The sequence below is a fragment of the Thunnus maccoyii genome, chromosome 16, assembly GCF_910596095.1.
Source record: "Thunnus maccoyii chromosome 16, fThuMac1.1, whole genome shotgun sequence".
NCBI classification, from domain to species: domain Eukaryota; kingdom Metazoa; phylum Chordata; class Actinopteri; order Scombriformes; family Scombridae; genus Thunnus; species Thunnus maccoyii.
Genome location: NC_056548.1, coordinates 23,817,151 through 23,834,095, shown reverse-complemented (window position 1 = coordinate 23,834,095; position 16,945 = coordinate 23,817,151). Strand labels below are relative to the sequence as shown.

Below are 16,945 nucleotides of genomic sequence, written 5' to 3'. Positions count from 1 at the left end.
TTGATTGTGCGTTTGTCTGTGCTGGTATTATGTTGTTTTTTCCTGTGCAGTGGATCATGTAATGTTACTCTTTCTTTACTTTATTGTACAATAGGCTGGCACATGCAATTGAAATTGTAACCACATGAATAAAAGCGCTGTGCTGAGGAGAGTTGGGTGGTTAAATGCAACCCCAGGTGCTAAAACAGTCTAATAACGAAGATTGTTCCCTAAGTACTGCAGTGAAATGGGTCTTTAAGCTGCAGTTAAAACTGACTGTAAATAAGGTCTACAGTTTGAGGCCTGTTAACATTGTTTTAATAACAGCCTGCTCTCACATCACTGTGCTGCGTGTACAATAGCAGTGTCCTTCCCTTAAGCCCTCAGTTTACAGTGTGTGACAGCTATTGCTGTATTTCAAGGCTCGTCCTTGCCTGCAAGCAAAAGCAAATCATTTGCATGAATTCTTCCAAGCCATTAAACAAGGACTGCTTGGATTTAGCTACACCACCTCATGAGAAAGGATGTGGTGAGTGTGTAGTGTTTGTGTGTGTATACCCTCCCACATGCTGATTGTAGCCATGCCATGACAGAATTGATTCAGTCTTGTTTCACTACTTCTTCTGGAATAAGTCATTAATCATTTTGTAGTGTGATGCCGCAATTTAGGTTCTTTTCTGTAGCTGGTTTGATCACTCAGTTTACAGACACTCATTTAGTTGCTTCCGTGTAAATTGGACTCAAGCAAAGTCAGAAACAGATCCTCTCAGAGATAAACTGGACAGCATGTGGATGCACTAAACGCATTGTTGATTTTACTGCAGACTAAATGATTTAATATCACGCTCGTTGAATAGTTTCAAACTCTTCTGGCACGTTGAAGTGGGGCAACCATGTGCATTGCCTTAAAAAGCCCTCAGTTTAAATCAGTCTGAACTATTACTTTATCCTCATTGTGTCATTTCACATCCAAGTTCATCAGAGTACGGAGGCAAAACATCAGAACAATGTGCTGCTGTCTACACACTGGTGCAGTTTACTGCTGTGGTTTGTGGGGGGTTTCCAGCCCTGCCCCGTCTCATGATCTAGTCTGAACACAGTGTCACATGATGTTATTTTGATGTTAAATTCTGGGTATCTTGTCTTTAGTCTGATGAGGAGCAGTGTGCTCACAACGTCACTTCTTAAGATCTTGAGAAAGTTAGATGCCTTGGGAGCAGAATACAGTGTGTGGGCTCTATTTCCTTTTCCCAAGCCAGGAGTATAGCATGCTGTGTGAACTACAGTATTTTCTCAAAAATAATGAACACACTACAGTGCAAATATGAATTTTATGAATTTTCTCCCCTAATCCACTCTGGCTGCGTATACTGTGGAACATTTCAATCTTTTCTCTGGGTGCACCATGTGGGCAGAGTCATAAAGGCACTGTAGGAAATCATACACTTCACCAGCTTGCCCGGGGCAACCTTGCAGTTGCACTGAACTTCAGATCCAACATGGGAGCGTCTGTAGGTGTCTCATACATGGAGTTCTCTTATAGATGTAAATGTATGAAAAACTTTGGTGAACTACTGAAGAGACGAGGCATGAGCCAAGTTGTATGGATGTGAATGTTTATTATATCTATTTATATCTATTACTTATAAACAGTATACTGTACCTCCATATATACCTTGATAACTCCGATTCACAGCAGCAGTGAGTTATTGTGATCTAACAAAGTGACCAAGCTCCACTGATCCAGGCAGTGTGACCTTACAGTCTGTGTGTGTTTGTCCTCATCTTTCAGGGATATTGCAGCCCGGAATTGCCTGCTGACCTGTAAAGGGTCGGGACGTGTGGCCAAGATTGGAGACTTTGGGATGGCTCGGGACATTTACAGGTACGATTCACACACAGATCAGTGACTGATGGAAGATGGAACACAGGACCATCTTGGTTGGCTGTAGATCAATACCAGGTTTAGTTGAATTTGAGTTAAGATAAGGTCCAATGGGGGTTAAGACCAAGTAAAGACCTCACGGCAAATATGGAAATGAGAAAGAAAATAAATACTGCATGTAGAAGACCAGTTCTATGATGTTTGATAAGTATCCCAAGACTGGACTGAAGTTTTACAGCTGGGGTTGAACATAATATTACATTCATACTGTAAATTAGAATCAAATTACTTTTATCATTCAAATTGTGTCATCTTGAGAGTGTTGCATTGACATATCAACATCTCATATGAAATTGTACATGCCGGCACAACAGAACGTTAACACTGCACTAGACAAGATGTTTTCTTGTGGCCGTCTTATTGCCTTCTGTTTTGGCTTCATCAAACAGAAGAATCCCAGCACCCTTAACCTATAAGTCTTATTACCTAAACAGCAAAACATGCTGTTTGTCACTGCATACTAAAACATTTCATGTGAAAATTTTAAAAAAGAGAGTTGTTTGAGTATCTTCTGATGTGGGGCTATATTCACTAAGGATCATATCTTACCACTAGGAGTCCTCCTAAATGCCACTAAAAGTTCAGATCTTATGCATGAAACAAAGTCAAATCAACTTGTCAAGCAGCTTGTACCTCTGATGAGCAGGTGACAAGGTAGTCTCCCGATACCAGACGAGATCTCTGCCTACCAAAGTCTGAGGATTTCTAAATGAACAGCGGTGAGAACGGCAGCTAACAAACCTATGGCCCTCACATTTTGTTAAGGGCATGCCTTTCCAGAAATGATGCCCCCCCCCATTCTCCTCCATAGTCAACTGCATATCACCACCCCAATATGAAGGACCACCCTAAAGACTTTGGATTGGTTCTGCAATGCAGGTTTTTTTTAAAACTCTAATTGTTTCCACCTAGTTTTAACAACAAAACCTGAGAGATTGTCCTCAGTCTCTATGAGCGAAGCATTGAGAAGGTGAGAAGGTGAGAAATGAAAGCACTGAAGTTCAGTAAAAACAAGATTTACAGCTGTTGTTAAGTCGCTCTATAAGATACGGTAACGTTTAGGCAACTAATGCTACTTGCTGAAGGTTATGGCAAGACCACCTTGGTCAAAAGAGGAATTGTTACTGTTGTTATGAGACTGAAAGCAAACCCCAGCCTTCAGTGACAGCCAGATGCTTCCCACTCCCTCTTCAACTTTTTGCTACTTTGTGCTTTGGCACTGAACATCAACAATGGACACTTCTTCACCCACAGGAAGGAAAAAATCAAAATGTGAGCGCAAAACCCGAACTGCTTCCCTAAACATCAGTGAGTAAACACAGTCCAGAGAAAGCTGGACTGTGTGACACAGACGATGTTAGATCTTTTTCTTCCTTATTCCCTTTGGGATGGTTTGGTGTAAAGACAAGCAGCTAGCCTGATAAACAAGAGCTCACTGTGTGTGTGTGTATATAACATGCAGCATACATTCTGCACCTTATGAGTGTATGATAACAGCATGCATTCAACACAAAAAAAATGAATGAGATGTAAAATATTTCTGGTGTATTTCAAGTGCTATCTCTCCATATATAGTTATTTTTCCCATGTGTTTAGACTGAATCACTTATCACGGGGACTTTTATTCCGATAAACGTTGAAGCTCAGATGAGAAACCGTTTTTATTCTCCATCACGCTGTCTTACAGATGCCTTATTTTAATCTACATCAGCTCATCTGTAGCCCCAGCGGCGTCTCATTATTCTTAGCTCAAACTTTTTAATATAGCCAGGACAATTTCACGTGACACCATTTAAATGAATGCACAATCCAAAAGGGAAATCTCCCAAGCCTTTCATCTGGTAAGAAAATTACAGCTGGGGAAATATGTCACCACATTCAGCTATATCAACGCAGCACTTTCGAATCACCCGATGGAAAGTCACACGAGAGCAAAGTCACTCTCGGAGCATCCAGTGAAGGCTGTTGCACAATAACCCCCGGGGAGCCGCATTAGGAGCGCTTGATTTAATTGCTGATGTCAGTTTTTCAGGTGCCTCGCTGTGATTTTGTTTTTATCCTTCAGCCCGGAGCCGTGCTGCTCGGACTGGGATTATTTTACTACCACCGGATGGGTGGTTGTTTTGCACACAGTGCCGCTTTGCCGGCGGTGTGTTATTTCTGCTGTCTCATGATGTGGCCCTCCTGCTCTGTGACAAGGGACATGCAAGTCCTTTTAAGGCCATCACAGGGGACGGGTGTCACAGTGAGGGACCAGGACGAGGCTTAATGTCAGTTTTTTATATTCTGGGAAGAGAGCCACAGGCGTACTGTGTAAACATGGTATTCCATGGACTTCCTCTCTCACCCTCACATAGTGTCACACTCATTCAACAGTAGCACACTGGTGATGCAGTGGTAAATAAAAAGTTGGGTAAACAAAAGCTGACAGTCGGTAATCATCCTGAGGTAAAGGAGCGCCGCAGAAAAGCAGTAGTGATTTACCTTAAATGATCAAATTCTCATTGGAGCTATTAGCAATTGTGCATGGCATGATTTTAGGTTATAGTTATTAGTGTCAGCCTGGCACACACACACACACACACAGTAAAGGCAGAACAAAGACATTCAACACAGCGGACAGACATAAGTATTAGGCTCCACACTGTGTCCTCAGGTGCGTGTTGTCCTATCTTACTTTCTATTCACCACAGTGGGCTCGGCGCCTTTGTCTCTTACTGTTAGTTTTTGCCTCTAGTTCTTCTCTATTTCCCAGCTTCCCTTCTACACACTGAATTGCTCACACAAGAATAGGCGAGCAAAACACACACATATAAAACACCTCCATTTGCACTATAGATTTTCTGGGACTGTATTTAAGCCTCCCTAATCTGCAGCTCAGCTTTCAGTCTGTGTTGGTGGTGTTAGCAGTAGTAATAAATATGTCCATAAACCCCATGCTAAAAAAAAAAAAAAGAAAGAGGTTGATCCACTGATAGGGGGATTATCAGTCTTATGCTCTACATTTTACCATCCCTCAATCTTTTCAACATATTCCAGCGTTTTCTAATAGACAGATAACAGACTGAATAGCAACGTACAAAAGAAGTTTCATCTATCAGAGGACTTATTTTTCTTTCAGAGGTCAAAGAAAGGCAGCAGCTGTTAATTTATTACAACAAAAAGACAAACATTTTGGGAGAATGAGGCAGCTTGGTTTTTGTAAACTCTTTATCATTGAAATCAGCCTTTTTAAAGCGACAATCGCAGGATCCACTGACACAGCTGTTTGATCTAATTGCATCTTTTGATAGAGGCCAGTCTGCTTCCATCACAGGATTCACTCACTTTATCGGGATTGACAGGAAAATGAGAGGGATAAGTAGAAAGGGGGGAACAATAGATGAGAAAGCGGCAGGATTCAGTCCTCTAATTGTAGGCCTAAAACTGGGGGTGGTAACTGATTCCCGTCACTGATTGATCGTGTTGTTCTCAGTGAAATATTAAGGCGTGAGGCGGGGATCTGTGGTGGTTCTTAGCTAATCTGTCAAGCAACAGACTCAACTAGTGATTATTTTCTCTGCTTCATTGATAATGTGTGATTTTCCTCAAGGCTAACACTTATGCCAGTAGTTTTCTAAGTGTATATTATCTGAAAGTATATGATTTATATTTATCTCCACTCACTGCTCCCCTAAAGAAAACAGAGCTACAGCTCTGAGTTAAATCCAGTGATGAGTGCTGCTTCTGGACACTGTGCTCTCTTATTCTTTCAACTTTCAAACCTGAATTTGGAATTTAAGAAGTTTCAGCAACTATAGAGTCACTATCACACCAAAACGTTTGCTTGCTAATTGCTAAAATTATGATTATGTTTTGTCTTGAAACTGACTTGTGACTTGTCTCTCCTGCTTCAGTTGAAATCTTATTACATCTGTTTTAGTTTGCTGGCACTATAATAGCTCTGGAAACATATAGACTATATCAATCTGCTAAAAGTAACATTTTAGACGTAGACTTTCTTCTCAAACTGGAGAATTAAAACTATTTATCACACTTAAGTGACTTAAAGAGAGCTCAACAGGTCTCAGTTGGGTCAGATCCTAAATGACTGCAGTACAGAGAACAGAGTGAGTATTATTGGTCATGATGAATAATACATCAGCTGAAGAGTAGTTTCACACTATTATTTGATCTGAACATTTGATAAGATGTTACACCACTTTTTCTTTCTTTCTTATTTTTGGCATTTATCAGGGCTACAAACCAACAACAAACATAAATCTGGCATTGATTTTGTTTGTAATCACCTTCTAAACATCTTCATTATCTGCACTTGTCAGTGTTGCACTAAAATCTCTTCATGTATCTCATCTACCAACAGCAGCATTCTGTCTCCATTTCAGCCAATTTCCTGTTTTTTAATCCTTTTTCATATCTATATATTGTTGTTAGTTTCACATGTTAATTATTTCCAAAGATGTAAAGACTTCTAAAAAATGTAAATATGTTTTTGCAGAATAATATAGAACTGAATAAACTGTAAGGAGGTTTTTAAAAGACTGTGAAATAAATATTGCACTATTCCTGCATCACTTGACAGTTGCTCTTAAAAATTACTTTTAAACTTGGCTGTAAGAAGTAGTAGGTCACTTGTAAAACTTTTTTCACTTAAGTTGCTTCTTTAAAACATTCTTAAGTGTAAATCTTAGAGGTTTGATGAATACAGGCCCTGATGTGTAGCAGTAGTTGAGACATTTTTGCCCCTGGTGAGCAAGAGCAGCTTGGAATCCTCCTTAAACTAAAGATGAGATGTGATAGGTCACGCTGTCCAAGCCTCTTGGCTTTGGATGCTGAATCTGAGCAGCTCAGGCTGCCAAGACTGCAATCTTTTTTGTTTAATGTCCCCTGTTTTATTATGCTGCAGTTGTCTGTTTTATTCTTTGCCACCATTTTAATGTGTTTGCCATTCTTTTCTTTTCTCTATTTTTTTGCTGTTCTATGTCCAAGGAATGCCAACCAAGCACAATGCTCTTCTCTCATCCTGCTTCACATTCACACCTGGGAGCTGCCCACTGTAATTACAGTCCTTTCCTGTGCAGCCATGTGCAGCTCCAGCAGAGCAGTTGGTGCTTCACTTAGTTGTCTACTTTTTGAAGGCGAAGAGAAAGAGAGTGCTAGTGTTACACAGGGATTTGAACTGGCAACCTTCCAGTTGCAGACCTGTATCTACAGGCTATTACTGTCCTATTTATCATGAAGCACTTGCCATGTATACAAACAACTGCTCGGGCAATAAAGTGTCATTTTTATGACAAATTCACCAGGGGCAAACTGATTTACTCCTCTGCAACAGCAAACGATGCCAAACGATGCTTTTTCCCAGTCATACACAGCTGACATCGCTTAACTCCGATCCTGATACGTGTCTGTTCTTCTGCGCGGACACACATGATGGACGGGGAGCCGAGCAGCAAGCGGTTCATGTCTGTCACTGTGTGCCTCCAGCAGGGAGAGATGAACCAGGCAGGCAGTGACCTCTATCAGCTCCAAACATCAGATAGAGCACACATCAGATAATTTCTCTACCGACGCAGTGCATTAAAAATGTCTCAGACAGGGCTCGGCCCGGCGAAAAAAAACCCCTCCCTGTTCCCTCTCAGTGAGATAAGAGTTCTTAGAGGGTCTCTCACACCGAAATGTTACGAAGCTGAAAACCAGATTGGATCAGAGTGCTGATACAGCCACTGACAAACACTGAATTAATTGCTGGATGTGAGAATTTTTCTTCTTCTTTTTTTTTTTTTTTTCATACCCTGTGCTTTTGAGAGCAATGGTGTTGCCATGGCGATAGTGCTGCAAACTCTGCTGGTTTTCATTTCACAATTGTTCCACTTTTTTATTGTTAGTAGGCAAACAAAACCAGTGATACTTTTTATTATTATCCACATGGTCAGTCAACATGTATGACTCAAAACACGTGTGTGTGTGTGTGTGTGTGTGTGTGTGTGTGTAGGGCAAGCTATTACAGGAAAGGTGGGCGTGCCATGCTGCCAGTGAAGTGGATGCCACCTGAAGCCTTCATGGAGGGCATCTTCACGTCCAAAACAGACACATGGTGAGAATCCTTCACACTTCTCATTAGTGAGGACAGAATCTGCCCCGGCTGTGATTCCACTTCCTAGATTTCACTCAGACGTCTGCTGTCCCAGCCTGCCCACTCTCTCCCTCTCTGTTTTTCACCTTCTCCTGTCCTTCCACGCCTTTGATCCCGAGTCATGTATTTTCTTTAATTCCCCGTCTTGTCTCTATCTCTTTCTTGTCCTCTGCTCTCCTTCTTTACAGCTTTTCAGCTCTGATGATGCTTATAATTTATGACTTCCTTAGTCTCACCCTCTTTCTGTCTCTCCTTCCTCTCATCTCATCATCTGCCTCTCTAAGGTCATTCGGGGTCCTGCTGTGGGAGATCTTCTCACTGGGCTACATGCCGTATCCAAGTCGCAGTAACCAAGAGGTGTTGGAGTTTGTTACCAATGGTGGAAGAATGGACCCACCCAAGAATTGCCCTGGGCCTGTGTAAGTACAGATTCACACACACACACACACACACAAGCAGAATACTTTCATACGCTGCACATGACCACAAGAAAAAATGAAGATTCCATCCCATGAGGTCCAATTAAGCTTCTGCGTTACATAAACAAGAAGGAAAGATGCTCAGTTGTATATGATGCATATATTATGTCAACACACAGGCGGCATCACAGAAAAAAAACACAAAGACAGAGGCAGACATGAAAGGCTCTGGTGATTTGCTGATATTGACACATAAATGAGTTGTGACCTAGAAGCTTAAAAAAAAAAAATGTAACAGGATATTGCTCTCAGTGCTTTCAATATTGAAACCACACCAACGTTTTCTTTCATGTTTGCTTCACAATTTGGAGGAAGTCATGGGGAGCCGATAGGGAGCTTAAGAAACCATTTACAAATCAGACTGTATTTTTTACTCACTCTTTCAGATACCGCCTCTCTCAGTCAGTCCTGTAATAGAAACACATATTTTCTCTCTCTCTCATACACACATCGGAGCCACACTTTGACCTCTCTGTGATTCTGCTGCTTTATCCTTCATACCTGCTGGCCACAGCTTTGCAGATTACTCCTCAGATCATTCTGCAACCTGCCTGGCATGTTCCGTGCAAATAGCAATTTTCTCTTTGAAAAAATAAACAGCGCTCCGTGGTGTTTTATTAATTTGAAGTTGTGAGACAACCTGACAACAGGACACCACACTTGCTGAAAGCAGATACTACAGCTGGAATCAGTGCAGTAATTAATCTCAGGATTTAAGTATATTGTTATTTGTTCCTGTTATCTGCGTCGCCCATTTAACACAATCACTCAAACTGGTGGGAGGTCACACTTTCATTCTGCTTGAAGTGATTAAAACAACTATTCAAATGTTTTGTTGAAAGAGATCAATCTGGCGTTTGGTCAAGTAGTGGGAGACATGGTGCTGGTCAGCCTCCGGTTTGATGTGCTTTGTTTTGTTTTTCTTTCTACATGCATGGAGTGAGAGAAAGCATTTGAATAAACTCTTTTTGCTTGTGTGCACGTCTTTAGGTATCGTATAATGACTCAGAGTTGGCAGCACCAGCCTGAGGACAGGCCTAACTTCTCAACTATACTGGAGAGAATCGACTACTGCTTACAGGTAAGTGGGGCTACACATATGAAGTGGGGATCAACTATTTGAAGAAAATATCTTACTTTTCTGACCAATAACACACTTAGCAATTAAATTGTGATTTCATCTGAATTCATCTCCAGTCTCCAGCATTAAACATGAATCAAACATAATCACAAACTTCTTGTTTCTACAAGAAAAACAATCCAATAAAATGATGTGGTCGCTTGTTGTAAACCTTCCATGTTCAGCTTCCAAATTAAAATGTGTTTTCATAGAAAAACTGATTTTGCTCACATGTGTGAGATATTGTCACTGTGTAGGATATTTCATATTTCTCATTTCACTCAGTAAGTGACATCATACTATGAATAGCTGCTACAGCACACAGGTGTCCACATATAGTAACCCTGATGCTTCAAAAATGTTGTGATATTTGACTGATGACACGTTTGACAGCTCCTCACTGTTTATGTTAGCTTCATAGACTGACAGGAGCTGCTTCACCCAGCAGCACCCACTTCAGAGCTTTGAAGGTGACACGCATAAAACAATGATATGCCGTGCTTAGAAGTTTAACTAGTAACTTCTGATGACAGTTCACTATCCAACAGATCATTCACTCAACATCTACTGAGCTAATTAGTTTCTTACTGTTTGAGAATGACATGATGCAATCAGCTAATGTTAGATTATTTATCTCTTTGAATAATAAAGACTGTTCACTCTCTCTTTTCAAACTTTCAGAATGATGTTTTAATCTGACCGAGAGCAAATACAACAAATATATAATATGCAAAACAGAGCATATTATACATAGAACAGCCAGTTTCATTTTTTATTTTGGTTACCACATAGAATTCATTTTATTTGGCTTCAGTTGACTAAATTTGCCACCAACAGTTGTAGTTATAGTCAAAGAAACAGTCGACTAATCATTTTCCTGCCTGATATTGTACTTACAGCTTCACTGTTAATACTGATCAATAAAACTGATCTTTTGATGTTCTATCTCAATTTAGGACCCAGATGTGGTGACCATGCCCTTGCCTATCGAGTATGGTCCCGTCCCAGAGGAGGAGGAGCGTGTTCCCATGCGCCCTGACGACCCCTCAGCTCCAACCGTGCTGGTGAACACTCAGGTGCCTGATGGGGAGGTTCCACAGCCGCCTCCATCCTATCCTGCAGAGGAGAACCGCAGAGGTGGGGAGCACACTGTTGTGACGAGCACAGCATCGGAGGCCAAAGCACAGACGTCGGCTCAGCCCCAGCCATACCTCCACCAGCACCAGCAACCTCACACACAGACCTCCATCACCATCACTACCACCAACACGGTCACCTCCACGGCTGCCTCTACACTCACTGCCAAGGGACCCCATGTCACCACCCAGCCAAACCCAGAGGGGGGCCACATCAACTTGGCGTTCACCCAGGGCCACCCACCAGAGAAGGAGGGCCACAACGGGAAGAGCACCAGTCTGTGGAACCCCACATATGGCTCGTGGTTCCTGCAGCAGCAGCAGAGGAAGCAACAGCAGCAGCAGCAGCAGCAGCAGCAGCAGCAGCAGCAGAGGCAGGGAGGGGTCGGGGGATCAGGAGGCAGCAGTGGCAGGGTGCCTGGCGAGGGGCAGGAGCATGTGGGCCGGACGGTGGCTGAGGTAGCGGGGGCGCTGGGTCTCCAGCACCAGCACAAGCAGTTCCAGCATCAGCTCCAGCAGCAGCACCAACTCCAGCTGCTGCACCATCAGCAGCAGCAGCAGCAGGGTCTTTGCAGACCCCTGTTACCCCCTCCACCACCTCCTGCTGCCCAGTCACCCCTGCTTTTAGATTCAGCTGCTTTGCCCCCGGTTCCCCTCTACAGACTGAGACGCTTCCCCTGCGGGAACATCGGCTACGGCTACCAGGAGCAAGGCCTGCCTCTGGAAGCCACCCACGGCAACCCAAACCCCCCTCCTCCTCCACCTCCTCCGTCCCAACAGGGCACCTCCATGTCCACCTCAGCCGCCCACCAGAGGGGGGCCCCTGTTCCCACCTCTATGTCTCTGGGTCGGTCAGGTATATCTGAGGACAGCCGCCCACTGCTAGTCACCATGGGAACAGTGCAAGACCCCAGGCTGCCCAGGATGGAGGGCCACAATGCCACCGTGCTTTAGCCCAAATGCCTGTACTGCTGGTCTTATTTTCAGGCCCTGCCTGAGACTGTGTGTTCAGGACACACAACACGAAACACTGTGTAAGGACAGAGACTGTTTTACACCACCCTTACCCACTATTTTAGTTTCTTCCTCCAGTTCAGAAAGAACCCATCTCTCATAAGCAGAGCTGGATGGATGCATCAGGCTTTTCCCATGAGAACCTTGGAGGTGTGTTAAAATCCCCAGTGGATGCTGAAGCACATCAGAGAACTTTTAAAAAAAAAAAAAGTTTTGGGAGGCAAAATGTAGAGTAAAGGCTAGTTTTAAGAGTTTAAAAAAATGTATTTTTTCAATGCTGGAGGGAGTGACTGAAGGAATGAAATGCAGAGAGTTTACAGCAGGAAGACGTGGGGAGAACTGTTCACTGACAGCTGGGCATGTCACAAGCAGAATGGACAATTACTCGGATTCAAATCTCTATATTTTGCCAGACTTCAGACTTTAAGTCTCAAACTTTGGTGACCAGTTTGACTGTAGCAATTGCGAAGTTGTCCGCAGCTGCCAGCCACACGCGTCAGTTCTACATCAGAACCCTCACACTGTTCCTTATCCACATCCTTTTGGAAAACAACAACGTGGTAAATAACTTGTATCAGACTATTTTTCAAGAATATCACAGACTAGGACGCTGGATTACCAGAGACATTTATACTAAAAAAAAAAAAATACTGGGAAAATGTGTTTGTTGATGTTTGCTTGCCTGCTTGTTTATTTATTCATTTGTTTATTTATTATTTGGAAGTGGCTCTATAAATTATTAATGAACAGGCTTCTTAAAATCCAAACAAATTCATTTTACATCAGCTGGTTTTCACTTCAGGTTTCTAAGCTGTAGAAATTTATTTTTAGTAATATCTGACAACAAAAAAAGGTGAGAAAGGAGAGTTTGAACAATCCCAGAAGATGATTGAAATATCCTGACTGTTTTGTTATCGCACTGATAAAGGAAATCAGTTGTGGCCTTTAAGGTGGAGCTGATGTATGAATAGAGCGCTGGAGCAGTTGGGTTGGAGAGGTGATTTAACAAAAGAATAGTTTGAAGACAAGCCTCCCTCAGCAACATTTAAGAGTTCAGCTTTTTGTTACCACTGAAGATTTATAATAACTCATTGCCCCTGGTACTAGTGAGATCACTGCTCCATGAACTCTCCTTTTGTTCATGACTCCATTCTGTTGAAAGAGTGCTTTGAGACAGTAAAGTTGAGGCTTTTCTTTACTTATGGCTTTTTCAGTAACCTTTTATTAATTCGTTTCTTGTTTAAAAAAAAATGTTTCTTTCCCTTTTTTGTCTGAATATAGAAACATACTAGATATTGCTGAATCAATTTTAACCTTCAAATTGCTATCTGGAAGCACTCTACATTCCTAAAATTTCATATTTTATCTTTTCTATTATAGGATGAGTGTTGTGGAATACAAATGAGTCTGAGTGAAACGTTTGAATACAAACTGCTTTTTCTCCATATGTGAATGAAACCCGGGACCAGTATGAGTCTCATTCCGATTCATGTTCACACACATGGTGTTAACACTTGTCTGTGTTTCAAGTCTGCTTTTTTCAGTTTAAGGACGGTCGCACAAAGTATATCTATCAAATAACACCATGAGCGTGGCAGTGTTGATATTTAGGTGAATGATGACAATGTATCAGTTTTTTGATGCTTTGCTTGACTATGTTTGGCAATCCTGTCAGTCCGTCTGCTGTAAAGCCATGATGAGCTGTCATGTGCGTGTCATGATGCTCACTGACTGATTAAGACAAATGCATTCCTGTCAGCCAAGTCAATGAGCAAGTTAAATATTGGCTAATGAAAAGTATTTTGCTTTGTCTCCAGTACCTGTGTTATATGCATTCATTCTGTGTTCCCTCCACAGTTCGTCCCCATCGTTTGATGTAAAAAGACATACTGAACTGCACCTGTAAATGTTGTAATTATAAAGTATTGTACTATGGCTCTGGTAAAGCTGTAAATTGCCCTTCAGAAGACATTCGCCAAAATTAATAAATTACTATATAATAAATGCTTTGCATCTGTCTGTCTACTGCTCTCAAATTTGGGATTGGGACCAAGTTAATCAGATTAAATAAATGGGACCGTTGATTGAATGTTTAAAACCACCAGCATCAACCACAGACCTTGTTTAGTGTAACATCCCTAAACTGCTAACATCATGTTAAAACTGTAACATAATGTCTTTACACAGAAATAGGGCTATAAAATTCAAGATAAAATCCTCCAAATCTGCTTTGTCTTTATTCCTTTCACTCTTGTAGTTTGACCTGCTCAGCTTTAAATAGTATTGGCAGCACAAATGATTGTTGACACTGGTTGGTATTGTTAAAAGCTGGCAGTAATGGAGTCGAGAGTTGGGGATAATTAAAAAATAACAATTCTGTGCACCAGCTATTTAATCTACTGGTATCATGAATCCTATGCTACAGTATGTTATGTTACACGTCACAGTTAAACATAATGTTATTTCAAATCAGTTATGTTTCAGCTTGCCATTGGTTTCATTAGTCTCCACACAAAACTCTCTACCTGAGCAGACAGCTGCTGGGCAGTAATTTAAGAGGAAACAACAGTCTACTTTCTCAAGGAGCCTCTCTTGCACCTTCAAAACAGGTCATTTACATTTTAAGTTCCTGCAGTGGATTATTCAGTGCTTAAGAAAATTTGTTTTTCGAATTTGTGTTAGAAATAAGGCAGGAAATGTATTCTATTATACAGCAGGACTGCATGAAAAAGTAATTTCACCCACTCTGTGACCTGGACCTCTAGTTTTTTGTTTTGTTTTGTTTTTATTACTCATCCTGATGTGAAAAAGAGGTTCTTATAGAAACAAAAAAATGTAGGAACCACCTGATGAATAAACTACTACTGATTGAGTGAGTCAGAGGCTAGATTAACACAATTACTGCTGATAGGAAATGCTATTAGCATGCTGTTTACGTGTAACATCTCAAGATCTATGTTCTTGACCTTCAAAATTAATGACAGTACCATCAGTCTCAATTGTACTTTTGTTTAGTGCTAATTAACACAAGTTAGCATGCTAATATGCTTAAACAAGACAGTGAACATGGTAAACATTATAGCCACTTAACATTGTCATTGTGAGCATGTTAGCTGTGGCTGTAGATTCTAAGTCTTGTTAGTATAATATAAGGGCTGAATTTTAAAGGGTATTCTGTTCACTCTTCATTTACACGCTTCCATTGACTTCGGCTGTTTATGTAGGGCTGCCCTCACCCTAGTGCATTGAGCCTGTATGAGGGAAAGATAAAGCAGCTGCTGCATTTGCTCATTTACAAATCACCTAAGCAACATAGCTGTTTCATTGAAGTTTTTTTTTGTTATTTTTGTCTCATTGTCTTCATATGAAGGGATTCAACTTGCCCTGAGGACCAGAGGACGTCTTACAGCTTTAAGAATTTTGATTTCTGTCTCTCTCTAGAATTTTAAAGTGTCAGTGTGTTGTCTCCACCTCTACTGTCTGCTTTCATGTTTTTAGCTACTGTAGCTGTATGTTGAATGCTTTTGCAACTCTTATGTCAGCTGCCAATTTCCACTGCAGAATTTCTTTAGTACTGAGAAGCCTTAGTTTTCTTTGTGTTTTACTAACCTTGACGCTATTTGCCCCTTATAGGAAAAAGAAAGTAAGAAAAACATTGTCATACAGAAGACATACAACTAAAAATAACTGACAAAAAGAGAATAAACAAAGAGGATAAAAGAAAATATATCACATTAATTACATGCTGTGATTGAATCACTTTCCAAATACAAAAATGGACCCATGGCTAAATGACAACCCTGGCTTGAGAGAGAACTGAAAAAATGGCGGAACAAAAGGGCAAGAAGAGTCTCTGTAGACATTCATGAGAATATCACACAGTGCTTATAAAGATGCCAGACTGGTTTTCACTGACATTCAGCCTGACCTTAGTTCCAAGAAGTGTTGCAATCCAACAATTATGTTTCAATATAACAGACACAGATTCACTAGCCGGTCGAAGTCCTTCCACTGGCCCTCATAGTTTGACAAAAAAAGGTGGGTCACTCTGACCTGGTAAATCTGTTTTGTGGAATTTTGGTTGCTTATATGGTGGACTAGGCAGAGAAGCCAAACTCATCAGTGTATCTTAAGTAACCAAACAATTCAATAAGTCCTGGATGCCAGTTTTCCAGGTGACAGCAAGAAAACAGACAAGATTTTATGCTAGTTCCTTCCTTACGTATCCTCACTCACTTCACCTGCATCTATTCTTCAATCACACTTATGAAACAAGGCACAATCACTAAGATAGGATGTCAGGATGGACAAATAGCAACAAAACACTTTTGCCAAACCAGTTTGGACACACTTGCTCATTCAAGGGAATGAGACAGTGTCCAAACTTTTGACTGGCACTTTACGTCGTTTTGCCAAAGTAACATTTACTTAATCTCTACAGCAGATGAGGTGAGGGCAAAATTACCATGACTCGTATTCAATCCTGGGTTGTAAAAACCCCCACACAAGTTTCCTTTAACCTTCAGCAAGCTTCAACAAACTGTGTAACATAAACACTTAAGCTAAGACCAACAGTGTTCTGATTTAACATGGCACACCTGACACCAATATGCCTTTCTAAACCTAAAGGACAGACCATTTAAAGCAACTGATTTTATTTTTGGTCTTTTGGACTTTCGGTCTCATCTGTGAGGAGAAAGCTGACATTCTCCAGTAAAACAATCTCAAGCAGCATTACTCTACTAAAACAGTTGAAAAAAAAAAAAGTAAAAATAGTAAACATTAGTGAAATGAAGGATGCCAAACATAGCCTTTAGAACATGGAACGGAAAAAACGATGGACATAACCACGGTGACGTGACCCATTGGTTTGTGGACTCCTGTTTTGAAGCCTTGAGTTTGCTTTTTGGCCGTCGCCATCTTGGATTTTTGGAACCAGAAGTAAACATACTTGGACGAGAGGGTGGGGCTGACCCTAACACTAGCTGCTAGATGCTAGCTTGGTTAGCACGGTGCATTTACAGTCTATGGATAACTGTGATAATGTTAATGCTAATATTCACTAGCAAAAAACTGGCTTAAAACCATTCAAATAAAATGTACTTACCAGAGAAAACAGAACACCCAACTCTTTAG

The 16,945-nt window shown here is 41.2% G+C and overlaps 1 protein-coding gene across 4 annotated transcripts in view; it reads left to right on the top strand.

The window, feature by feature from the left end:
* alk (ALK receptor tyrosine kinase) overlaps positions 1–13,813 on the top strand; it is a 352,978-nt gene extending 339,165 nt beyond the window's left edge. For all 4 annotated transcript variants that reach the window (XM_042387785.1, XM_042387784.1, XM_042387787.1 and 1 more), the window contains 5 exons: positions 1,772–1,864; positions 7,920–8,021; positions 8,345–8,479; positions 9,530–9,620; positions 10,616–13,813. In XM_042387785.1, coding sequence (XP_042243719.1) covers positions 1,772–1,864; positions 7,920–8,021; positions 8,345–8,479; positions 9,530–9,620; positions 10,616–11,749 — 1,555 coding nt within the window. In that variant the 3' untranslated portion in view covers positions 11,750–13,813. The remainder of the gene's footprint in view (positions 1–1,771; positions 1,865–7,919; positions 8,022–8,344; positions 8,480–9,529; positions 9,621–10,615) is intronic.
* The last annotated feature ends 3,132 nt before the right edge of the window (positions 13,814–16,945 follow it).